General features: G+C 42.0%; 1 protein-coding gene across 2 annotated transcripts in view; it reads right to left on the reverse strand.

Annotated features, from left to right (window-relative positions):
- Positions 1-5,695: 5,695 nt before the first annotated feature.
- LOC106607557 (protein lin-28 homolog A) overlaps positions 5,696-27,411 on the reverse strand; it is a 46,506-nt gene continuing 24,790 nt past the window's right edge. Inside the window, exon 4 of one of the 2 annotated variants that reach the window (XM_014204597.2) lies at positions 5,696-8,223. In XM_014204597.2, the coding sequence (XP_014060072.1) occupies positions 7,932-8,223 (292 nt within the window). In that variant the 3' untranslated portion in view covers positions 5,696-7,931. Of the gene's footprint in view, positions 8,236-27,411 lie in introns of both variants that reach the window. The other variant, XM_014204596.2, reaches the window with a different exon arrangement.

Here is a 27,411-nt window from a genome sequence, read left to right on the forward strand (position 1 = left end):
GATTAGCTGAGTGGAAATGTTGCCAAATATCCATCTATAAAATTATCCTAGAAGTGGCTAAGGATTAGGGGCGAGGTGTAGATTTGAAATTAATCTTCCTCTCCTAGGCTATTAGGGGAAAGGGGATGGATACCTAGTCAGTTGCACCCCTGAATGCATTCAACCAGAATGTGTCTTCCGCATTTAACCCAACCCCTCAGAGGGTAAAAGTAAAAGTCTTAAACCTTTGAAGGAATCAAAAAGGAAATGTGGGTCATCACCAGTAAAATAATTATTTGAGATAAACACCTTGAGCGACTGCGGCCTGAAACTCAGATCTTAAAGCAGTGGTTTTGGTTCATATAAGGCTGTTATTTTAAAATACAATCACTTTTTGGGCTTTGTTGTGGTAAATTTGCTGTGTATAAATTATTATAATTATGTTCCGGCCCCAAGACCATCCACTCCAACAAAAATCTTCCAGCGGTTGAATCGAGTTTTCTACCCCTGCTCTAGTGCGTGTCAGTCAAGTGTCTGGTTTGGCAGCTGCCAGAGATGTTGGGAGTCAACTCTACCACACATGAGAGAGTGTGAAACATTCTCACATTTTCAATGCAGCCTATTAAACAAGTAAATAATGAGATGGTGTCTCAGCCCCCAACAGAAACTTCATCTAAACACAGCCACTTTAGAGAGACCGTATTCTTTTACATTCACTGAGACAGGTTCTGTTCAAATGTCAAAACCAGCATACCACTTAGTTTGAAGCAATTTATTGGAATGTATGCGTTTGAGAAGTGGAGACGTCATAAACATCAAAATGAAAACATTAGCGGTGACACCTCATCAGTTTTGGAGGCAGCATTACATTTGCTCACAAAAAGCAGTGTAGAAGCTAACAAACTGAAAATAAATGAATTGTTTCGCCCTACAGTTAGCCAAGTTGGCAAGCTAGCTAAAGCTAATTACAGTTTGTTAGCAACCGCTCCTATACTCTTTTACTAGCTAACGTAATGCTTTTGTGTCACAAATATCCCTCCAAAAATGACAGTGTCTCCATTTGTGTTTACATTTGACTATTGTGACGCGCATCCATGCGAATCCACTTTGTATGCGTATTCAGCAAATATTTAAAGTAGTAAGTTAGTATGTGTATTGGAACAGAGCCAATGAGAGGTGTTCTCAGTAGAGTCTTCAAAAAATTCCCTACCTGACAGTTAAATACTGACCAGGATAGAAAGAGTAGACAATAAGCAATAAGTACTTACAATGATTCGAAGAACATATACAGCTGAAGTCGGAAGTTTACATACACTTAGGTTGGAGTCATTAAAACTCGTTTTTCAACCACTCCACAAATTTCTTGTTAACAAACTATAGTTTTAGCAAGTCGGTTAGGACATCTACTTTGTGCATGACACAAGGCATTTTCCCAACAATTGTTTACAGACAGATTATTTCACTTATAATTCACTGTATCACAATTCCAGTGGGTCAGAAGTTTACATACACAAGTTGACTGTGCCATTAAGCAGCTTGGAAAATTCCAGAAAATGATGTCATGGCTTTAGAAGCTTCTGATAGGCTAATTGACATCATTTGAGTCAATTGGAGGTGTACCTGTGGATGAATTTCAAGGCCTACCTTCAAACTCTATGCCTCTTTGCTTGACATCATGGGAAAATCAAAAGAAATCAGCCAAGACCTCAGGAAAAAAAATTGTAGACCTCCACAAGTTTGGTTCATCCTTGGGACTATTTTCCAAATGCCTGAAGGTACCACGTTCGTCTGTACAAACAATAGTACGCAAGTATAAACTCCATGGGACCACGCAGCCATCATAACGCTCAGGAAGGAGACGCGTTCTGTCTCCTAGAGATGAACGTACTTTGGTGCGAAAAGTGCAAATCATTCCCAGAACAACAGCACCTTGTGAAGATGCTGGAGGAAACAGGTACAAAAGTATCTATATCCACAGTAAAACAAGTCCTATATCGACATAACCTCAAAGGCCACTCAGCAAGGAAGGAGCCCCTGCTCCAAAACCGCCATAAAAAAAACAGACTACGGTTTGCAACTGCACATGGGGACAAAGATCGTACTTTTTTGAGAAATGTCCTCTGGTCTGATGAAACAAAAATAGAACTGTTTGGCCATAATGACCATCGCTATGTTTGGAGGAAAAAGGGGGAGGCTTGCAAGCCAAAGAACACCATCCCAACTGTGAAACACAGGGGTGGCAGCATCATGTTGTGGGGGTGCTTTGCTGCAGGAGGGACTGGTGCACTTCACAAAATAGATGGCATCATGAGGCAGGAAAATTATGTGGATATATTGAAGCAACATCTCAAGACATCAGTCAGGAAGTTAAAGCTTGGTCGCAAATGGGTCTTCCAAATGGACAATGACCCCAAGCATACTTACAAAGTTGTGGCAAAATGGCTTAACGACAACAATGGAGTGGCCATCACCAAAGCTCTGATCTCAATCCTATAGACAATTTGTGGGCAGAACTGAAAAAGTGTGTGCGAGCAAGGAGGCCTACAAACCTGACTCAGGTACACCAGTTCTGTCAGGAGAAATGGGCCAAAATTCACCCAAATTATTGTGGGAAGCTTGTGGAAGGCTACCCGAAACGTTTGACCGAAGTTAAACCATTTAAAGGCAATGCTACCAAATACTAATTGAGTGTATGTAAACTTCTGACCCACTGGGAATGTGATGAAAGAAATAAAAGATAAAATAAATCAATCATTCTCTCTACTATTATTCTGACATTTCACATTCTTAAAATAAAGTGGTGATCCTAACTGACCTAAGACAGGGAATTCTTACTAGGTTTAAATGTCAAGAATTGTGAAAAACTGAGTTTAAATGTATTTGGCTAAGGTGTATGTAAACTTCCGACTTCAACTGTAAAGCTAATAATTAATAATAATAATTTTATCCGTAATGGTGGTACTTTTTGTTTATGCCGGTGTAAACTAGTCGCTAATGTACTGAAAACTGCAAAGAAGACTATGAGGTGAGCTTGTACTGGAATACTGCAGTCCCCCCCCCCAAATGTAATGTTTTTAATCTCAAGAGTTTTTCAGTCAAATTTTTTTTTTAAGGATCTCAACATATGCAAGGTCACTATTAGTACTTAAATCTACTAATTTCTTAAGAATTATTAATGCCACTCATAACTACTTAGTGTAGTTCACAAAAACAAGAACAAATTGTCTCGAGACAACACAACTTGTCATTTTCGAAGGTTGTCAAAATGGCTGATATTTAGGTCACTTACTGAGTAGACCAAAGAGAGAAAAAATGTTATTTGGTAATACGATGGGAATACACAGACAAAACATAGATAGGCACTATCTTCTTGTGCATTTACAGTATAATCCAATGTGTGTCCACCTCATGCCTGTCAAGTGGTTACAATGAGAAATGAGGTTAGGAGAAAAAATATGTACAAACACATGACCAACGACCTGCCTATATACTGTAGCTAGCCCAAAAATGAGGTAAACTCACTGGTTGTTGTCTGCAGCTAAGTGTGTAGGCCTACATATGCTGGAAAAGCACACACACACACACACACACACACACACACACACACACACACACACACACACACACACAAACACACACACACACACACACACACACACACACACACACACACACACACACACACACACTTAGCTGGCAGACAGAGTTCACTCTAGATGTGGAGATTAACACTCCCATTTCAAAACCGAAGTAAAACAACAAAAAAACAGGCTTTGATTGGAAAAGAGGAGTTGGAGTCACAACTGATCTGCCATTTCAGCGATGTGATTGATTGAAACTGCATTGCGACTACTGTGCCAACACCGGACGCTTGTAACAAACAACTGTGCAGAGGTGGTGGGGGGGCCGGGGCTGGGGGCGGGAAAAAACAGAGGAAATGAGGTAGGCTTTTGCTGTAAAAAAAAAAAAGTCCTACAGTTAATCATACAAGATCAATCAAAATTAAACATAAGAAGAAGAAAATGCACAACTATGTATAACTCGAGAGGTAGTTAGTTACTAATATCAGTACATGAAGATGTACAGAACCTTTAAACATTACTGTTCAGAGTTCAACGAGCAGTCAGTGAATGATTCCCAAAATAATAAAATATACATTTTTTGGTTAATTCCCTGAGAAATGTTTATCATCCTGAGAGGAATTGTGAATAAAAAAATATATACATAGTACAAAAATGGGCTGTGCTCGTTGTGTGGTTTGGTCATTCTCTTTTTTTCTCTCTCTGTTGTTGTCCGCTTATTGGATTCAATTCGATGCACATCACACATTCAAAAAGCTATAGATAAACAACCACAGTGTAGAACTTTCAGCAATAATCGCTTGAAATTCCAAAGGAGCAGGAACAACAAAGCAACAAGTCCTACTTTTAAAATGCCTTCAAATGAAGCCAAACTCTTTTATAGAAATGTGTACCAAAAACTGTTGGTTGTCTACGTAATTTGTTTTAGAGCTTTAGAAAACACAAGCTAGTTTGATATCATACAAAGAATTTGATTTGTCAGAACATTAAGAAGATACGATTCCAAAGTGACCCACATTAACTTTTGTGAGGAGAGCCACTTCAGAGTTCTTTTCACATTCAATATGGTCAGAGAAGAGTTGTCATGTTTCATTAGTATAAGCGCTACTAGAAACTTGCAGAGGATTCAAGTCATACGAAAAGCAGCACTTTTTTCTCCCTACCTTTTTTTCCCCGCTCTTAATAAATCTCTGGACTATTTGAAAAACGAGCAGCAGTGTTTTGGGATCCCGTTTTGAGTTGGAAACAGGTGGTACCACAGGCATAGATGGGAGAGGGACAGGTGTGTGTATATAGGGTTAGAAAGGTATGACATCAGACAGATGTAGTAGCGTGTTTGATTTGACTAATACTAGGCCTATGACTAGGGGTCCGAGTTTTTCCTATTTAGGTAAGGCATTTAATCGGAAAGGAGGAGAGGGGACAGATAGAACGATAGAGAGAGGTATAGTGATGCGAGAGTGATCAGATATTTTGATAATGCGGAGGGAGGATAAAAGTGAGATGGACTGATAGAAATAAAGAGAGACATAAATATAGAATATTACTTCATATTATAAACGGGGAGGGCATTGATTGAAAGGGTAAAATGAGTGATATCACACAGGTCAAAGGGAGACAGGTGTGATGGTGCTTGACAATAAAGAATCCTACACACAATACAGGGCTTTATTAAACTATGCCAGAAATAATTTATTCTATACTTAAATGTAATAATTATTTTAGAATATGCTATTCTTTCATACATATATTAATGACTTATATTGTGACTTCATAAACTGCGACACTATCTTCAACTAATTAGTCAACAACCCAAATGTAGATAGTAGAAGTCCAATTAAATAATGGTATTTTTTCAATGTTTTGGAATTTAAACCAAGAGGTGAATAAAATGGTTTTTTATCTAAGAAGTGTTGTGAGACTGAGTCAAGACCGAGACTGGGAGGGGGGCGAGTCCGAGTCAAGACCGAGACCAGAACAATGCGAGTCCAATTCAAGACCATGATTGAAATTGTGTCAGTTCGCCGCCATAAAAGAGCTAAAAATGTACAGTATTTCTGTAATTGTAATACATTAGCAAACGTTTAAAAAAAAAAAAACTTTTCGCTTTGTAATTAAGGGGTATTGTATGTAGATTGATGAGGAAAAACATTTATTTAATCCATTTTAGAATAAGGCTGTAACGTAACAAAATGTGGAACAATTCAAGGGGTTTGAATACTTTCCAAATGCATTGTAGTAAAGGACAGCATTGTTATGAGTAAGTATGTTATGAGTAAGTGTTATAAAAGGAGTGTGGATATTTGGCATGGTGAAGCATTGACTGAACGGGGGCTGACAGTCAAGACAGAGTAAAAATGTATCCGAGACAAACCCGAGACACTCAATATGTGGTCTGGAGACCGGACTCGAGTAGCCTAACAACTCACACTAAATTATTCTTCTGCTCTCTCATTCGCTACATACTTTAGTCTGCCATCATTTAAGTATTTTGTGGTGACGAGGGACACGAGGGGCTTTGTACAAAACAAAGTCAACATCGATTGGATCGTCTCTAACCAATCGGAGTATAAAAGCCAATGACACATTTTCAAACCGCCGCTTTACCCATGTTTGTTCTAGCTCTGGCCCAACCCATCGGTTCCTGGACCAATCAGATGGCCTTGAATGTGTTGGCATTCGGTGAAGGGTCTGGGAGGTACTCATATCCAGACTCACTGCGGAGAAGAAACTAACGTCTGTGAGCGTGGCTTAGCGTTTGGCCAGAGCAAGGAGTCTGGGTAGCCAGGCAAGGTCTCGAGTGATAAAACACTTTTTCTAAGGCATGTTTTTCTAGGATTACATGAAACAGAATTGTTAATATAAAGTCGACTAGAGGTTGGCCCCAATCTCAAAGCCTGGATCAAACTTCTCGTCCGTCACTGTTATGTTTTAGGAAAGGAACAACGTCTCGAACACGTTCCTAACAGCCCCACTCACACACAAGCAAGTGAGCACACGTGCCTGGATTCAATACTATTCCCCCACTAGCACTCTGCAGTCAATTGTTAGTACCACTGAACTAGAAAAGCTCATCTTCTGTGGTTCAGGAGTGACAGTTAGGCTTCTTTTCGCAGCAGAAAACTGGTTGCAATGATGTCTTGTGCCAAAATCTCCCCGCTGGGGAAGTACACAGCGAAGGTGACTTCACTGCACCAGGCTATGCCACACACACACACACACACACACACACACACACACACACACACACACACACACACACACACACACACACACACACACACACACACACACACACACACACACACACACACACACACACACACACACACACACTTCAAACTAGGTTTAACAACAATCAACCAGTGGGCAAGCTGGTTGAAATGACGTCATTACAACCATATAATAACAACCATATAACAACCAGTTCCTGGTTCTTATGAAGCCATTGCTGCCCCCCACCCTGGGCAGTTGGTCCAGTTCTGTTTCTGTAAGCAGAGCGTTGCACATGACCACAAGCGTTATTGAATCAGTGTCCTACGCCCCCATCCTCTTCCCAACCTTTCACCCTGGTATCCATGGTGTTCTCGCCAACACTGATCAATAGGTCACACTAAAGCATCATTTGGATTCAGATTTTTTGCGCTTCTATTGTTTTTATAGAGGGCCTATCAGTGTTTTGCAATCCTGGTCCCGGGGAGCCAAAGGGGTACACATTTTAGTTTTTGATGTATCACTAACACACCTGATTGTAAATAATCAAAGGCTTGGCGATAAGTTAAATCAAGTGTGTTACTGCTAGGGCAAAAACTAAAATATGCGCGATTAGGAAACACTGGGCTACATCAAGGCCTTTTTTAAAAGTCTTAATGCCAAAAAAGAGGCATCATGATGTTTAGAATAATAATATAATATGAAACACGTGAACCAAAATCTAAAAGGAAACCGAGTTATATTCATAAACTACCACACAAAGTGTTACGGATGACACCAGTCATCTAACTCAGGTTCACAATCACCCTAACCCCGAACCCTAAACCCAAACCTAAACCCTAACCCCTAACCCTGACCCTTGTTTCTCTTTTAGACCATTTTGTCTCTTGAGCTGCACTGATTGAGAAGTCACACACAGTCATTCACATGAGTCCGTATCCCCAGCGATGGTTGCCATAGCTGCCACCAGATGACAGCCAGTCAGTCAGTCACACATATTCACACAGATCCGTACTCCGGTGATCATTGCCATAGCTTCGCTGGTCCCCAAAAAAATATACCTCCCATTTTTTTCACGAGTGTGAGGTAGATTAGGGGTGGATTTTGGGGGTTCCTTAGGTTAGGGGAGTCAGGGTACACCTCTCCCCATCTCCCCGCCTATTTCCTCCACCTCTGGGGGCCACCACAGTGCGACTGGGGTGGCTCTTCCGGGGAGGTTGAGGGGCCATCGAGGGGGTATGAGCCCGAGCGCTCCTCCTCGTCGGGGGGGTACAGGTCGGCCAGGGTAGAAGAGTGCAGGGGGTCCTGAGAACCAGTGGGGGGCGCCAGCGCCTTTTGGGGACACTGGGCCACCATGTGCATGATGCTCTGGCAGTAGTGGCATTTCTTTGGCTGGGGGGGCAGGCCACACTCCTTGGCATGGTGGTCCAGACCTCCACAGTTATAACAGCTGGAGAGAGGACAGTAGGAGTGGAATGGAGAGAAAGAAGAGGAGGGAGAGAAGAAGGAACAGGTAAAGGACAGAAAACGGCACCAATTTGCTACTTATATTGAAGCAATATTCAATAACTCAAATAAGGATGAATCAACAATTAGATAATGCTTTAATAAAGTAAACAGGTATAAAGCATTACAATGGCGTTATAATGCATCGCAATTATTGTCATAAGCATCTACACCCCATTAACATAGAAATCTCGACCAAACATCATCCATTTTGAGTCAGTTGAAAATGTATCATAGAAAGATGACATATAAGGCCTAATTAGACATTATAAAGGCTCATACAAGCTTATAACATTTACTAATGCATTATACCAGTCGGTTTTATATAAACTGTTACATATAAGGCCTAATTAGACATTATAAAGGCTCATACAAGCTTATAACATTTATTAATGCATTATACCAGTCGGTTTTATATAAACTGTTACATATAAGGCCTAATTAGACATTATAAAGGCTCATACAAGCTTATAACATTTACTAATGCATTATACCAGTCAGTTTGATGTAAACTGTTACATATAAGGCCTAATTAGACATTTTAAAGGCTTATACAAGCTTATAACATTTACTAATGCATTATACCAGTCAGTTTTATGTAAACTGTTACATATAAGGCCTAATTAAAGGCTCATACAAGCTTATAACATTTACTAATGCATTATACCAATCGGTTTTATGTAAACTGTTACATATAAGGCCTAATTAGACATTATAAAGGCTTATACAAGCTTATAACATTTACTAATGCATTATACCAGTCAGTTTTATGTAAACTGTTACTCAAAAGTATAAAATACATTTACTGATATCAACCAAGTGCTATGCCCCTTCCTCCACTAGATGGGAGTATAACAAAGGCCATAAGACCTTTTGAAATGTGAGAAACGATTCCATCACTACCCAGTAGAGTTTCATCTATACAGTATTCACACAAATCACTGGTGAAATCAATCTGGGGGGGGTCCCACTTTAGCGTTCTCCTGGCAACAAACAAATATAGGTTTTATTAAGTCTTCATAAGCACAACATAGATGCTTTACAATCACTTATAAATGAAGTGGTACATAATTTAATCCAAGCAAAACACACCACCCTCAATACATTCCTCAAATAGGGAGCTTTCTCAATTTTGCATGGAACACAGTGCATTAAATTGAAAGATGTAATGGCTTGGATGGCTTGAAAAAACAATGGCTGGCATTCTATAGCATTGATTCTCAGACAGACACAATGGACGGTGAGCACTATAAGACAGGCATGTTGCATTTCTCTTGGTGCATCTCTAAGACCGCTGTTATAAGACAAACACACCGCTCAATAACAAATCAAGGAGCAGATGTAGAAGAAAGCTGCACTTAATGAGGATGTTGAGATGAACTGTTCATCCTCGATGAAAACACATTCCTTCTCTCTCTCTCTCCTACTCACACACACACACACACACACACACACACACACACACACACACACACACACACACACACACACACACACACACACACACTCACTCCATCTCTCTCTCTCAAAATCACTCACACACACACACACACACACACACACACACACACACACACACACACACACACACACACACACACACACACACTCCTTGACACGCAATCACAATAAAAACATTGGGCCGAGCAAGGGTGAAGTACATTTCAATTTCAATTGAACTGCCAGAGAAAAACTGAATTGAAAAAGGCAATGCTATAACTGAAAACACCATTGCATATATTTTTTAAATTGTACCTTTATTTAACTAGGCAAGTCAGTTAAGAACAAATTCTTATTTACAATGACTGCCTACCGGGGAACAGGGAGTTAACTGCCTTGTTCAGTGGCAGAACAACAGATTTTTACCTTGTTAGCTCAGGGATTCAATCCAGCAACCTTTCAGTTACTGGCCCAACACTCTAACCACTAGGCTACCTGCTACATATCTCAAACGGAACATCCAATTCAATTACCAAACAGACTTGAACAGGAGTTCAGAAGATTTCGTACCCTCGATATTTCGATGAACTTCATGTGCTCTTACCGAGCTAAGAAATGGTGCAAACACACTTCACTGGGACCTTGTGGGTTACTAAGGAGCTTGTGGTGGTTACCATGGTAATACTTGGAGGCTGGTTGTCGAATGCTGGTAGCATCATGACTGCATTCCACCAAATGGCTCCCTATTCCCTATTAAGTGCACTACTTTTGACCAGAGCCCATAGGTATCTGGTCAAAAGTAGTGCACTAGGGAATAGGATACCATTTGGGATGCTCCCAACATAGCCTAGACTGCCTCATTTGTCCTTGCCTCCTCAGAATAGCGTAGACACATCATCCGCAATATTTTAATATTCCTCCCAGGGATTGCTGCTACAATAAAGCATTTGTTGGGTGTCATATGGCGTATTCTCTTTTTATTCTGTTACAAATTCCTGGTTACACAGCAAATGTTTAATATAACTCTGAAAGTTAACACTGATTAATACTTTAAATGGACACATATAAGTGTTGAGAATAGTCTTGGTTTATATTTCAATGAATATGCTTCAGTGTTGTAGTACTAGAGTCCAGGACTGAGACTTGACTTAACTTGGAATCAACCTCAACCAGTGCGGACTTGGACTCAACCGGTAGTGACTTTATTGTCCAAAAATCTCTCTTTGTTGCATAATTTAACATACTATGTACAACAGCAAATGTTAGAGAGCTGTATTATCTAGTTATCCTTACAATGTGCAACAGAATAACAGAATTTAGATTTAAAAAATTGTTGGATGGCAGGTTTTAGCACTAACAAGGGACTCGTGAATCAACTCACTGATATGCTTTATGTCATAGTCCATTTGACATTTTCTTGAAATTTACAAGGAAAAATGGTACTGGTAAAATTATTATTTTACAATGAATCATTAAAAGATTTTAGAAGCTATAGAAATGCATTTATTAATGGCCCCATAATTGTTTGCCAAATTTCTTCTATTACAGTCACCTTAAAGCAGGAATCTGCTACCCCCTGCCGCCCCACTGCTTGTGTATATGCTCGGTCATTAGTATTACTGACCACCCCAGCACCGTAGTTATTGTTTTGGTTTCACCATGGTCCTGGGGTGGACAGTAATAAAACAATATAGAAAAACAGTATATTTTTTTTGCTGTCCCCACTACAAAAAAAATTTGGTCATTAATTACATGAAATTTGGTCCTTGAAACACTGAATTTAAATACTGTAGGAATCCATTCATTTCTATGGAGGGCTGCTCTTTCTGCGGTGACTTAGCCTCTCAACTAATACATAGTTTGCTCTTGTTTTCCTTAATGGGATGTCGGTGGGCGGAGCTGGGAGGGTCGTCAGCGACATGGGACACACCTGAACCCGGGTGTGTCCGGGATAAATACACCTCTTCCCCATTCATTGAGACTCTCTTCATGTTAGATTTTGGTTGTGGCATTTTTGTGGCTGTTTTCTTTGGCACCTTTCAACACCCCTCATTATCACATTTATACACGCAACCACTCACTTACACTACTGACTACACACACAATTGTTAATTGTATTTATGTTACTTCAGTTAATAAATATATTTTTGTTATTCCTAATCTCCACGTTGTCTCCCTTTTTGTTATGGACTTTGAGCCGGTTCGTGACAATAGCATCAACAATCTAGAAAGAGCAGCCCTCCATAGAAATGAATGGATTCCTACAGTATTTAAATTCAGTGTTTCAAGGACCATTACATCAGGACCATTAAATCCAATGTGACTAACTCTATTGCTAAGAGGTCATTTAGACCTATTCTTAACTCTGGTTTACGGTCTTGATTAAGATGGATTGAGTGGTAAAATATTCCTTAGTTTGAGTGAACATTCAGTTAAGGAAAAACAACAAAAGTACTTCTCAGCATTTCCCAAACCCCTAATATTATACTTTTTTAGGTCTCTTGCCTCAAAATGTACACAATATATAGAAAAGTATGTGGACACCCCTTCAAATGAGTGAATGTGGCTATTTCAGCCACACCCGTTGCTGACAGGTGTATAAAATCGAGCACACAGCCATGCAATCTCAATAGACAAACATTGGCAGTACAATGGCCTTACTGAAGAGCTCAGTGACTTTCAACGTGGCACCATCATAGGATGCCACCTTTCCAACAAGTCAGTTTGTCAAATTTATGCCCTGCTAGGGCATAAACCGTAAGTGCTGTTATTGTGAAATGGAAACATCTAGGAGCAACAACAGCTCAGCAGCGAAGTGGTGGACCATCCAAGCCCACAGAACGGGACCACCGAGTGCTGAAGCGTGTAGTATGTAAAAAATGGTCTATCCTCTGTTGCAACACTCACTACCGAGGTCCAAACTGCCTTTGTAAGGAACGTCAGCACAATAACTGTTCGTCGGGAGCTTCATAAAATGGGTTTCCATTGCCTAGCAGTGTCACGCCCTGACCAGGTGAACTCGGGTATATTGGGTCAGGGTGTGTCATGTTAGGTATTTTTCATTGGTTTGTGTTTGGTTTACGTTTTAGCCTTGTGTATGCTCTAGGTGGGTTATTTCTATGTTGGGTTCTGTCGATTCCCAATCAGAGACAGCTGTCGCTAATTGTCTCTGATTGGGATCACATTTAAGTTGCTGTTTTCCCCACGCTGTTTGTGGGGTGTTGTCTCTTTGTTTGAGCACGTAACGTATCTGCATTTTTCTTGATTTTTGTGTACATGTTTAATTCCAGTGTGTTGAATAAACATGTGTTCGCTCCCAGCTGCGTTTTGGTCCGCTTCCTCGTCACCAGGCGACGAACGTTACAGAACACCCCACCGAACCAGGACCAAGCAGCAGGAGGAAAAGGAGCGCGAGAGATGGGCTCGCGAGGGGAAGGAGTTCTGGACCTGGGAGGAGATAATGTCGGGGAAAGGACCCTGGCGGAAGGATTCCCAGGTCGAGGAGGTAAAGCCAGCCGGTAGACGGAGTCGCAGGCGGCGGTCGAGGAGGCCCGGAAAACACCCCCAAGAAAATTTTGGGGGGGTGCTAATGGGGTGGTCCGGAAGGGCAGAGGAAGAGCCCAGACCACTGCTCTCGTGGGGGATGACGGCGGAGGAAGAGACGAAGATGATGAGGCAGTTGATTGAGGACCTGCAGAGGGAAGATCTGGAGGAGGAACCATGGTAAGCGGAGTTGCGCGCTGTGTCGCCAGTGCGCCCGCACAGCCCGGTGCGTCCGGTGGACATGCCCAGCACATGCCGTGCTAGGATGGGCATCCAGCCAGGACGAGTGGCTAAACCGGCTCCACGCTTCAGGTCACCAGTACGTGTTCACAGTCCTGTCTGGCCCGTCCCTGCTCCCCGCACCAGGCTAGTGGTGCGTGTCCACAGTCCTGCCCGGCCGTCCCTGCTCCCCGCACCAAGCCATGGTATGCGGAGTTGCACGCTGTGTCGCCAGTGCGCCCGCACAGCCCGGTGCGTCCGGTGGACATGCCCAGCACATGCCGTGCTAGGATGGGCATCCAGCCAGGACGAGTGGCTAAACCGGCTCCACGCTTCAGGTCACCAGTACGTGTTCACAGTCCTGTCTGGCCCGTCCCTGCTCCCCGCACCAGGTTAGTGGTGCGTGTCCCCAGTCCTGTCCGGCCCGTTCCTGCTCCCCGCACCAGGTTAGTGGTGCGTGTCCCCAGTCCTGTCCGGCCCGTCCCTGCTCCCCGCACCAGGTTAGTGGTGCGTGTCCCCAGTCCTGTCCGGCCCGTCCCTGTTCCCCGCACCAGGTTGGTGGTGCGTGTCCCCAGTCCGGCCCGGCCCGTTCCTGCTCCCCGCACCAAGTCAGTGGTGCGTGTCCCCAGTCCTGTCCGGCCCGTCCCTGCTCCCCGCACCAGGTTAGTGGTGCGTGTCCCCAGTCCTGTCCGGCCCGTCCCTGTTCCCCGCACCAGGTTGGTGGTGCGTGTCCCCAGTCCGGCCCGGCCCGTTCCTGCTCCCCGCACCAAGTCAGTGGTGCATGTCCCCAGTCCTGTCCGGCCCGTCCCTGCTCCCCGCACCAAGTCAGTGGTGCGTGTCCCCAGTCCTGTCCGGCCCGTCCCTGCTCCCCGCACCAGGTTAGTGGTGCGTGTCCCCAATCCTGTTCCGGTCGACGGCTCCGCTCCGGAGCCTGAGCATGCCGCTCCACAGTGGTCCAGTCCGGGCCAGAGGGGTAGGATTAAGGTGAAGGCGGGGGAGAGAACACGCCCGGGGCCAGAGCCTCCACCGAGGGTGAGGCGCCCACCCGGGTCCCCCCCCCTAATAGACTTAAGTTTGGTGCGCCGGGAGTACGCACCGTTGGGGGGGGGGGTTCTGTCACGCCCTGACCAGGTGAACTCGGGTATATTGGGTCAGGGTGTGTCATGTTTTGGTATTTTTCATTGGTTTGTGTTTGGTTTACGTTTTAGCCTTGTGTAGGCTCTAGGTGGGTTATTTCTATGTTGGGTTCTGTCGATTCCCAATCAGAGACAGCTGTCGCTAATTGTCTCTGATTGGGATCACATTTAAGTTGCTGTTTTCCCCACGCTGTTTGTGTGGGGTGTTGTCTCTTTGTTTGAGCACGTAACGTATCTGCATTTTTCTTGATTTTTGTGTACATGTTTAATTCCAGTGTGTTGAATAAACATGTGTTCGCTCCCAGCTGCGTTTTGGTCCGCTTCCTCGTCACCAGGCGACGAACGTTACAAGCAGCCGCATGCACACAAGCCAAAGATCTGCAATCCCAAGCGTGGTGGTGTAAAGCTTGCCACCATTGGACTATGGAGCAGTGGAAACACGTTATCTGGAGTGATGAATCACGCTTCACCATATGGCAGTCCAACGAACAAATCTGGGTTTGGCAGATGCCAGTAGAACGCTACCTGCACCAATGCATAGTGGTGGAGGAGGAAAAATGTTCTGGGGCTGTTTTTCATGGTTTGGGCTAGGCCCCTTAGTTCCAGTAAAGGGAAATCTACAGAATACAATGACATTCTAGCCAATTCTGTGCTTCCAACTTTGTGGCAACAGTTTGGGGAAGGCCCTTTCCTGTTTCAGCATGACACTGCCCCCGTGCACAAAGCGAGGTCCATACAGAAATGGTTTGTCGAGATCGGTTTGGAAGAACTTGACTGGTCTGCACAGAGCCCTGACCTCAACCCCATCGAACACCTTTGGGATGAATTGGAACGCCATGACGAATCGCTCAACATCTGTGCCTGACATCACTAATGCTCTTGTGGCTAAATGGAAGCAAGTCCCGCAGCAATGTTCTAACATCTAGTGGAAAGCCTTCCCAGAAGAGTGGAGGCTGCATTACAACTCCATTATAATGCCCATGATTTTGGAATGAGATGTTCGATGAACAGGTGTCCACATACTTTTGGTCATGTAGTGTATATAATATATAGAATATTGGAATGCAGTATTTCTACACTGTGTTCAAGTATATTTGTAGTTATAGCTCTCGACAGCAGGGAGAAGAAAAGCGTAAAGCCTGTCGCATGCTTCACAGTCGAAACACTTTGTGCACATATTATGACGACATTTCGTGACGTTTTTGTTTGTTTTGGTGTTTTCCAGGTTTTTTTTCGGCTGTTCGTGTACACACAAAAAAATATAGAGGCAAGTCGAAGTTCGGTAGCTGAAGTCTCCGCCCCTTCGTCGGTGATTGGTCAACAGTACTACTCCTAGTGGAAGTGGGAACTATGGACGGCATTCTTCAATGAAGTGTTCGTTGTCATTCAATGGCAGACGACTAATTTTCATGCACTTTATTTCACTTGCGAAATACTGCACCAAACATCTTAGTTAGTTGTAAAATTGCACGACTAAGACCTCTAAAGCAAAAACGTAAACATTTAATACAGATTTCTTAATTTATCTTATCTTGGACTATTTTGAGGAAGTGTTTCTGGCTATGTTGTTGCTACGGTGGCTCAAGAAGGACAAACAACCGTATTATTGCCGCTTTACTTGTTTTTCAAGCTAGGTCTTTGGGGCTGGGGGTCTCAAAGTTTTGGGGCTGGGGACCCCTTTTGTGACAGCAAATTTATCAGGGACCCCCTCATAATCACAACACAACTCGAGTGAGATAAAAAAAAATAATAGCATTCAAGGAGTTTTACCATTACTTCGGCAGTGCATGGCCGAACCAAGTCTCGGGTATTGGGAAGGAACAATTTAAAGGACCGCGTCTTGACATTGGATAGAATTTTGCAGTTTTCAAGCTAATTTCCTGCAATTCTACACATATTGCCATGAGGCAGAGAAAACCTTGCAGTTTTAAAGCTTAAAGTAGCTGTCCAGTGTTTCCAGATTTCTAAGAAATATGACCAATAATTAATTACAAAATTAGTTCAAAAGTTTTCCTTCCGTCCATAGCACGACACCAACACCATCATTAAGTTTGCCGATGACACAACAGTGGTAGGCCTGATCACTGACAATGATGAGACAGCCTAAACAGTGAGGGAAAAAAGTATTTGATCCCCTGATGATTTTGTACGTTTGCCCACTGACAAAGAAATGATCAGTCTATAATTGTAATGGTAGGTTTATTTGAACAGTGAGAGACAGAATAACAAAAAAAAATCCAGAAAAAGACATGTCAAAAATGTTATAAATTGATTTGCATTTTAATGAGGGAAATAAGTATTTGACCCCCTCTGCAAAACATGACTTAGTACTTGGTGGCAAAACCCTTGTTGGCAATCACAGAGGTCAGATGTTTCTTGTAGTTGGCCACCAGGTTTGCACACATCTCAGGAGGGATTTTGTCCCACTCCTCTTTGCAGATCTTCTCCAAGTCATTAAGGTTTTGAGGCTGACGTTTGGCAACTCGAACCTTCAGCTCCCTCCGCAGATTTCCTATGGGATTAAGGTCTGGAGACTGGCTAGGCCACTGCAGGACCTTAATGTGCTTCTTCTTGAGCCACTCCTTTGTTGCCTTGGCCGTGTGTTTTGGGTCATTGTCATGCTGGAATACCCTTCCACAACCCATTTTCAAAGCCCTGGCTGAGGGAAGGAGGTTCTCACCCAAGATTTGACGGTACATGGCCCCGTCCATCATCCCTTTGATGCGATGAAGTTGTCCTGTCCCCTTAGCAGAAAAAACACCCCCAAAGCATAATGTTTCCACCGCCATGTTTGACAGTGGAGATGGTGTTCTTGGGGTCATAGGCAGCATTCCTCCTCCTCCAAACACGGCGAGTTGAGTTGATGCCAAAGAGCTCCATTTCGGTCTCATCTGACCACACCACTTTCACCCAGTTGTCCTCTGAATCATTCAGATGTTCATTGGCAAACTTCAGACGGGCATGTATATGTGCTTTCTTGAGCAGGGGGACCTTGCGGGCGCTGCAGGATTTCAGTCCTTCACGGCGTAGTGTGTTACCAATTGTTTTCTTAGTGACTATGGTCCCAGCTGCCTTGAGATCATTGACAAGATCCTCCCATGTAGTTCTGGGCTGATTCCTCACCGTTCTCAACGTCATTGCAACTCCACGACGTGAGATCTTGCATGGAGGCCCAGGCCGAGGGAGATTGACAGTTCTTTTGTGTTTCTTGCATTTGCGAATAAATCGCACCAACTGTTGTCAGCTTCTCACCAAGCTGCTTGGTGATGGTCTTGTAGCCCATTCCAGCCTTGTGTAGGTCTACAATCTTGTCCCAGACATCCTTGGAGAGCTCTTTGGTCTTGGCCATGGTGGAGAGTTTGGAATCTGATTGATTGATTGCTTCTGTGGACAGGTGTCTTTTATACAGGTAACAAACTGAGATTAGTAGCACTCCCTTTAAGAGTGTGCTCCTAATCTCAGCTCGTTACCTGTATAAAAGACACCTGGGAGCCAGAAATCTTTCTGATTGAGTGTCACGTCCTGACCAGCAGAGGGAGCAATTGTATTAGTTTTGGTCAGGACGTGGCAGATTTCTGTGTGTTAAGTGTTGTGTTGGTGATTAGGACTCCCAATTGAAGGCAGGTGTGTTGAGTTGCCTTTGATTGGGAGTCCTATATAGTAGTGTGTGTTTTTCTTTGGGGTTGTGGGTAGTTGTTTTTGCACTGCGTGTTGTGTGCCTACAAAACTGTTCCTGTCATCGTGAGTAGAGTTTATTGTTTTCCCCTGTGGATGCTTTACTTGTGTTTATTAAAAAACTATGAGTATCCACATTCCCGCTGCGCCTTGGTCCATTTCTGAAGACAGTTGTTACATTGAGAGGGGGTCAAATACTTATTTCCCTCATTAAATTGCAAATCAATTTATAACATTTTTGACATGCGTTTTTCTGGATTTTTTTGTTGTTATTCTGTCTCTCACTGTTCAAATAAACCTACCATTAAAATTACAGACTGATCATTTCTTTGTCAGTGGGCAAACGTACAAAATCAGCAGGGGATCAAATACTTTTTCCCCTCACTGTAGGGAGGAGGTCAGAGACCTGGCCGTGTGATGCCAGGATAACAACCTCTCCCTCAATGTGATCAAGACAATGGATATGATTGTGGACTACAGGAAAAGGAGGACTGTGCACGCCCCCATTCTCATCAACGAGGCTGTAGTGGAGCAGGTTGAGAGCTTCAAGTTCCTTGGTGTCCACATCACCAACAAACTATTATGGTCCAAACACACCAAGACAGTCGTGAAGAGGATACTGAAAAGATTTGGCATGGGTCCTCAGATCCTCAAAAAGTTATACAGCTGCACCATCAAGAGCATCTTGACTGGTTGTGTCACTGCCTGGTATGGCAACTGCTCGGCCTCCAACCACAAGGCACTACAGAGGTTAATGCGTACGGCCAAGTACATCACTGGGGTCAAGCTTCCTGCCATCCAGGACCTCTATTTTTTTGTATTTTTCTTTTCACCTTTATTTAACCAGGTAGGCAAGTTGAGAACAAGTTCCCATTTACAACTGCGACCTGGCCAAGATAAAGCAAAGCAGTTCGACACATACAACAACACAGAGTTACACATGGAGTAAAACAAACATAGTCAATAATACAGTAGAACAATATACCAGGCAGAGTCAGAGGAAGGCCCTAAAAATTGTCAAAGACTCCAGCCACCCTAGTCATAGACTGTTCTCTCTGCACGGCAAGCGGTACTGGAGCTACTCTCTGTTTATTATCTATGCATAGTCACTTTAACTCTTCCTACATGTACATATTACCTCAATTACCTCGACTAACCTGTACCCCCGCACATTGACTCTGTACCGATACCCCGTGTACATAGCCTTGCTACTGTTATTTTACTGCTGCTCTTTAATTATTTGTTATTTTTACTTATCTATCTTTACTTAACACTTAATTGATAAGTAACCATTTCACTGTTGTATTCGGCGCATGTGACAAATACAAATTTGATTTGATTTATATTAAGCATGTTACAAACCAGCTTTTCTGTGTTGGAATGGTGTGGGCATACCACAACAACAGAATGATGTGGGCAAATACCGGTCATTAAAATTATTAATGCAAGTTGACCGCTGATCGGCCAATAAGGAAATAGCAAGCATTTTTCAAAAGGTCATGCTTTGACCACAAATACAATATTACATTGTTTTGTTTTGTATTACACCGTCTAAACTTATTTCACAGATCCCTTGGACAGATTATTTGATTTTGTATTTTTTTATCTGGCTGCGGACCCCTGCAGTACCTCTACCAAAGTAGAACCCACTTTGATAACCCCTGCTTTCGGGAGTATGCAAGCACAGATGTTTGCTTCGCCTAGCCGGGTTCTGCTAGGAGCAAACCCAACATATGTATGTTGACGTCTTAACGGCTTCAGTAGCGCAGCACTGTGGCCCCTTATATGGAACGGGAACACAGAACCAAGAGGTTTAATCAGGCTCAAGTACCTGCCACCAACCTACCAACACAGCTTCCTATCCGAAGCACAATCAGAACACCATAGAGATAACAAACCACAAAGTAGTCCAATTATCCCAACTACACTGAAATAACCAGGGAACCCTTTTGGCAGATAAGGGGGAGTAAGAGTGGGATTGGATAGTCAGAATAGTATAGTAATGACACAGTGATTTGGTCTATGCAGATATTGCTCTCACATCTACTGTAGTGTTGCATGGTATACCAAAAACGGTTTGGTACTAGAAAATGTTACTTTCGGTACTTCTGTCAAATGTGTCTCGCGTCATATACGGCCTGAGATGAGTGAGTCTGTCTAGTAATTTGTCTGAATCTTCTCAAGGTGGCAGTAGTAAGCTAGCCAGGCTTCTTGCGCTTGCGCATGCTGCTGACACAGTGCGAGACACTTTTGAGACGCAAGAGAGAGAAAATGCCGTCAACATGGCTTCTTCTAACGAAAACATCATACCTCCACTCCAGCAGGTTGTTTACAAAACTGGCTCCAGAAGTGAAATATGGGAATACTTTGCTTACAGAGCATATGAAGACCAGCCTACCAAAAAAAAAACGATGCAAAAGGTGTTACAAAGCAGTGCAGTGCAAGGGAGGTTAACTTCCAAAAATGCATTAAAACCTATTTTACACATTACATTTGCTTTGTAACATTATTCTACCAGCAACTAAATTTATATTTTTTTTGAGTGACAATTACATATATTCTTTTCAGCATTATAATATGATAAGTAGCCAGCCAGCAGCCCTGGGTGAAGCATTGCACCCTGGGAGTCGTAGTATGCTAGGTAAAATCCATTGTATTTCTATGGTGTGTAGACTACACTGAGAGTACAAAACATTAGGAACACCTGCTCTTTCCATGACATAGACTGATATGGTGAAAGCTATGATCCCTTATCAATGTAATTTGTTAAATCCACTTCAAATCAGTGTAGATGAACGGGAGGAGACAGGTTAAAGAAGGATTTTTAAGCCATGAGACAGTTGAGTCATGGAATGTGTATGTGTGCCATTCAGAGGTTGAATAGGCAAAACAAAAGATATCTGTACCTTTAAACGGGGTATGGTAGTAGGTGCCAGGCGCACCAGTTTGTGTCAAAAACTGCAATGCTGCTGGGTTTTTCACACTCAACCGTTTCCTGTGTGTATCAAGAATGGTCCACCTCCCAAAGGACATCCAGCCAACTTGACACAACTGTGGGAAGCATTGCAGTCAACATTGGCCAGCATCCCTGTGGAACGCTTTCGACACCTTGTGTGCCCCTACGAATTGAGGCTGTTCTGAGGGCAAAACGGAGGGGCAACTCAATATTAGGAAAGTGTTTTTATATTTAAGCAATAAGGCACGAGGGGGTTGTGGTATAAGGTCAATTTACCACGGCTAAGGGCTGTTCTTAGTCACAACGCAGCGCAGAGTGCCTGGATACAGCCCTTAGCCGTGGTATATTGGCCATATACCACAAACCCCAGAGGTGCCTTATTGCTATTATAAACTGGTCACCAACCTAATTAGAGCAGTAAAAATAAATGTTTTGTCATACTCGTGATATACAGTCTGAAATACCACAGCTGTCAGCCAATCAGCAATCAGGGCCCAAACCACCCAGTTTATAATGGAATATAGAAGCTTCAGAAATTAGCTTTAAAGTGTTTTTTATGTATTTTTGGAACTAAACTATGAATTTAATACATTAAATGATGTAGCTGTAACGAATAATGAATCCTAGGTTTAATAAATGTCATTTGGCCCAATATTATGGCCATAGATGAGCAAATTAAGCCCGATATGTATCGAATTACAATTTAAAAAACAGTTCAGCTGTAATTGTAAAATGATTTTGTATGCTCTGAGTCTCAGGTATGGTTTTGCATAAGGAACATTTTAGATAGTCTTCTGTTATTTAATATGGTGTTTTATTTTTGAGAGAAATTTAATCTAGAATAGAAGATGTTCTATTTGTTATTTTAGTTGTTCTACTATTGGTTATAAGATGGAATAAGCATTTTTTTAAAGGCATAATCAGGGAGATTTGCTGCTGTTCAAGGGTTAGCCTGCCCTATACCCATTGGTTGTTGAAGAATAACTTAGAAATGCCTTACGAGCTGTGTGTATGAATTTGAGAGTAGTTCCATTTCTCCAGCACTGCAAGTGGCGGAGGGGCTGCCGTTGGGGCTGAATACACAAACTCCAGATTGTGGCTTTAATGTACACTGTACAGTGTAGCTATGTGAAGTAGCCTCCTACGAAGGAGCCAGATATAGCTCTATCTGGCTATATTAACTGGCTCTCTGTGTTCACTGCAGCACCAGGTGCACAGACACATGGAGAGTAGGAACTGCATGTTCTCTCAGTAGAAGAGGAGACGGCAGGGAAGGTGGGAGGGAGGGAGGGCACAGATACAGCAATCATCAAGCTATTTCAGGGCGTTCCATATAAGCCTTGGGGACTATACAAGACATAAAAAAAATGCTAATGTCGGGAAAGAGCTCACATTTAACGATCACTACTATTGAAAATCTTAAGTCTTGCGCTCGTAATAGGGCAAAACAACACCACACACTGTATTCAGTCTTCAGACATCAAATCCAATTTTATTTGTCACATGCTTTGTAAACAACAGTGAAACAGTGAAAATGCTTACTTATGGGTCCTTTTCCAACAATGCAGAGTTAAAGATAAAACATTTAAATAATACTAGAAATAGTGACACGAAGTCAGGCCCTCCAGATAGCATATGAAGATGTCATAAGCCATGAAAAAACTCAGGAAATGAGCTTTAACTGCACAATTTTCTCCCAGCCTCATGACAAAATGTGTAGAATAGCAGGAAATTAGCTCAGGGATTCTTGAAAGTCGTGACAATCCTTGTCAGGCAGGGAAACTTATTGTTGCATTATTTGAGCTTAAAAGTTACATTTAGGGGAATTTTCTAAATGTTATTTCCATGTCGGCTCTATGCCTGGAATAATGGATATTAACTAAAAAGTGTATCGTATGTAGTTTCTTGCAATAGCCCTCCATGGCTTTAAATAATATTTATCTCAAAACTTTGATTCCTAAAAGATGTGTCTGGAGATTTGGTAAAATCCTAAATGAATCAGGAATGAGCAGGGTCAGCCATACCATAAGGACCTTATACATGTCATGATGTGTAAAGTTCTCTACTTTTGATAGATTTAAACAAACAATATTGCAATCACCATGTTCACAACCATAAACTGTCAACTCCATCTGCCTGCCAGATTAGAATAGAATATGAATTTTGGTTAAAAAATGTTACATTTAATCAGGTTTTAGAGTCAGGAAAAACTAAATTGATACTGTGTTTACCATTTTTGTCTAAAGTTAACTCTGCCAGAGTGCTGAAAGATTTGATAGACTGGTTCTGTTTTATTTGGAGATTTTCAAATGAATCATTTTCCATATTTTACAAATGAACTTATTTTTTAAGACAAAAATATGTTAGTTTTGAATATCTGTTGTCAACAGCAAGTACTTCAATTGTTTAAGCATATGTTGCAGAACAGTGATTAAGTGGGTTAGCCATCAGTGACGGAGTTGACAAGCCACTGATGGTTAACCCCTTAATCAGTGTTCTGCAACAGATGTTTAAACAATTGAAGTACTTGCTGTGCTAGACCGAAGGGAAAAGATTTACTTCATAAATGTTGTTTTATGTTCTAAGTCTAGACAAACATGCCAAAATGCTGAAGACATTATCCCTGGAGCTTTTAATAGTGCTAATAAACAAAACAAAAAGAACAGTGGAGATTTGAATAATCTAATGTTAGTATTAAACAATCAAGGCCTTTAAACAGTTTTTGGACAATAATTGTAAAAAATGAAATGCCTGGAGGAGTTGAAAAAAATGCAGTTTGTTGCATTTTGTGACAAATATATACAAATAGGAGGTTGTTCTTTTACATGGTGTGATAGCTGATTGGTCTGTCAAAATATATATTTAAAATGTTAATATTAAGACAAATATTTGTGGGGAAAAAGTTGATTGTCCTGTCTTTCAAGAATCCCTGAGCACTAAAACAGCAACATGTTCTGTAAGCCTCATGGAAAAATGTGCAAAATAGCATGGCATTAGCTATAAAACTGCACATTCTCTCTGCCCCAATGCCCCCCCCAAAAATTGGGGTTTGGGAGGGGCCTTTGCTTGGAGAACTCCACTACACCACTGATAGAGGGAGTACCAGTACTGAGTCGATATGCAGAGGTACCAAGTAATTCAGGTAGCTATGTACATACAGGTAGGGGTAAAGTGACATGGCAACAGGATAGATAAGACAGTAGCAGCAGCGTATGTGGTGAGTATGAAAGTGTGTGTGTGTGTGTGTGTGTGTGTGTGTGTGTGTGTGTGTGTGTGTGTGTGTGTGTGTGTGTGTGTGTGTGTGTGTGTGTGTGTGTGTGTGTGTGTGTGTGTGTGTGTGTGTGTGTGTGTGTGTGTGTGTGTGGTGTCAGTATGCGTGTGTGCACGTTATGTGTGTGTGGGCGTGTATGTGTGTGTGTGTAAGTATGTGTGAGTGTGTGGGTAAAGTCCAGTGTGTGTGCATAGTCAGTGCAAGACAGTTAGGTTCAAGACAAAAGGGTCATTGCAGGTGGTCCAGCTAGCCATTTGATTAGCTATTTATCAGTCTTATTTATCAGTCTTATGGCTTGGGGGTAGAAGCTGTTCAGGATCCTGTTGGTCCCAGACTTGGTGCACTGGTACCGCTTGCCATGCGGTAGCAGAGAGAACAGTGTATGGATTGGGTGGCTGGAGTCTTTGACAATTTTATGAGCCTTCCTCTGACAAAACACCCCCTATCAAAATGGCTGTAGTAAAATGCATTGAGATTCACACAAACTTACCCAGGCACACATTTAAGATGGTCTACAATGTGGAAGCTGACAATTTGACTTTAAATAGCTGTGAAATAGCGGGCAAAGTGCCCTATTCAATGCATGATCATTGAGCAGAATAACCATAGCAACCATCCTGTACTTAGATCTAGGTTTGAATCCACAATATAGGCCCCCTGAGAAATATTTAACTGATGATGAAGACAGAAACATATACAGTGCCTTCAGAAAGTAGTCATACCCCAAGACTTATTCCACATGTTGTGTTACAGCCTGAATTCAAAATGGATTCAATTTATACAAATCTCACCCATCTACACACAAGAACCCACAATGACAAAGTGAAAACATGTTTTTGAAATGTTTGTTAATTGATTGAAAATGAAATACAAAAATATCTAATTTAAATAAGTATTCACTCCCCTGAGTCAATACATCTTAGAATCACCTTTGGCAGCGACTACAGCAGTGAGTCTTTCTGGGTAAGTCTTTAAGTGTTTTGCACACATGGATTGTACAATATTTGCATATTATTCTTTAAAAAATTGATCAAGCTCTGATAAATTTATAGTTGATCATTGCTAGCTAGCCATTTTCAAGCCGATTTAAGTAAAAACTCTAAACAGGCCACTCGGGAACATTCAATGTCATCTTGGTAAGCAACTCCAGTGTACACAGTGCACAAACATTAAGAACACCTGCTCTTTCCAAGACATAGACTGACCAGGTGAAAGCTATGATACTCAATATTAGGAAGGGGTTCTTAATGTTTTGTACACATTTGGCCTTGTGTTTTAGGTTATTGTCCTGCTGAAAGGTGAATTTGTCTCCCAGTGTCTGGTAAAAAGCAGACTGAACCAGGTTCTCCTCTAGGATTTTGCCTGTGCTTAGCTCCATTCCGTTTCTTTTTATTATAAAAAACTCCCTAGTCCTTGCCGATGGCAAGAATGCCCATAACAGCCACGACCATGCTTGAAAATGTGAAGAGTGGTACTCAGTGATGTGTTGGATTTGCCACAAACATAACACTTTGTACTCACGGCATAAAGTTAATTTCTTTGCCAATTTTTTGGAAGTTTTACTTTAGTGCCTTGTTGCTAACAGGATGCATGTTTTGGAATATTTTTTTTCTGTACAGGCTTCCTTCTTTTCACTTCATCAATTAGGTTAGAACTGTGGAGTAACTACAATGTTGTTGATCCATCCTCAAATTTCTCCTATCACAGCCATTAAAATCTGTAACTGTTTTAAAGTCACCATTGGCCTCAGTGAAATCCCTGAGTGGTTTCCTTCCTCACCGGCAACTGTGGGGGGTTCTAAGCTGACCCATGGAATTGTTTTGAGATGGTCATACTATGGACCATTTAGCTATTTGATTTAGAATTGTAGAACCCCTTTAGGTATAATATATATATATATATATATATATATATATATATATATATATATATATATATATATATATATATATATATATATATATATATATTCTACAATTCTAAACACTTATTTGATTAAATATTGATTTGAACCTTTATTACTATAGCCAATAGAAAGACATTGAATAACACATTCATAAATGGCAAAAAGGACAGTAAAAAAATAAAGCATAAGAAACAAGGTGTTGAACTATAACTAGGAGATATACAGTGAGGGAAAAAAGTATTTGATCCCCTGCTGATTTTGTAAATTTGCCCACTGACAAAGAAATGATCAGTCTATAATTTTAATGGTAGGATTATTTGAACAGTGAGAGACAGAATAACAACAAAAACATCCAGAAAAACGCATGTCAAAAATGTTATAAATTGATTTGCATTTTAATGAGGGAAATAAGTATTTGACCCCTCTGCAAAACATGACTTAGTACTTGGTGGCAAAACCCTTGTTGGCAATCACAGAGGTCGGACGTTTCTTGTAGCTGGCCACCAGGTTTGCACACATCTCAGGAGGGATTTTGTCCCACTCCTCTTGGCAGATCTTCTCCAAGTCATTAAGGTTTCGAGGCTGACGTTTGGCAACTCGAACCTTCAGCTCCCTCCACAGATTTTCTATGGGATTAAGGTCTGGAGACTGGCTAGGCCACTCCAGGACCTTAATGTGCTTCTTCTTGAGCCACTCCTTTGTTGCCTTGGCCGTGTGTTTTGGGTCATTGTCATGCTGGAATATCCATCCACGACCCATTTTCAATGCCCTGGCTGAGGGAAGGAGGTTCTCACCCAAGATTTGACGGTACATGGCCCCGTCCATCGTCCCTTTGATGCGGTGAAGTTGTCCTGTCCCCTTAGCAGAAAAACACCCCCAAAACATAATGTTTCCACCTCCATGTTTGACGGTGGGGATGGTGTTCTTGGGGTCATAGGCAGCATTCCTCCTCCTCCCAACACGGCAAGTTGAGTTGATGCCAAAGA

This window comes from Salmo salar, chromosome ssa06, assembly GCF_905237065.1.
Source record: "Salmo salar chromosome ssa06, Ssal_v3.1, whole genome shotgun sequence".
Classification (NCBI taxonomy): Eukaryota; Metazoa; Chordata; class Actinopteri; order Salmoniformes; family Salmonidae; genus Salmo; species Salmo salar.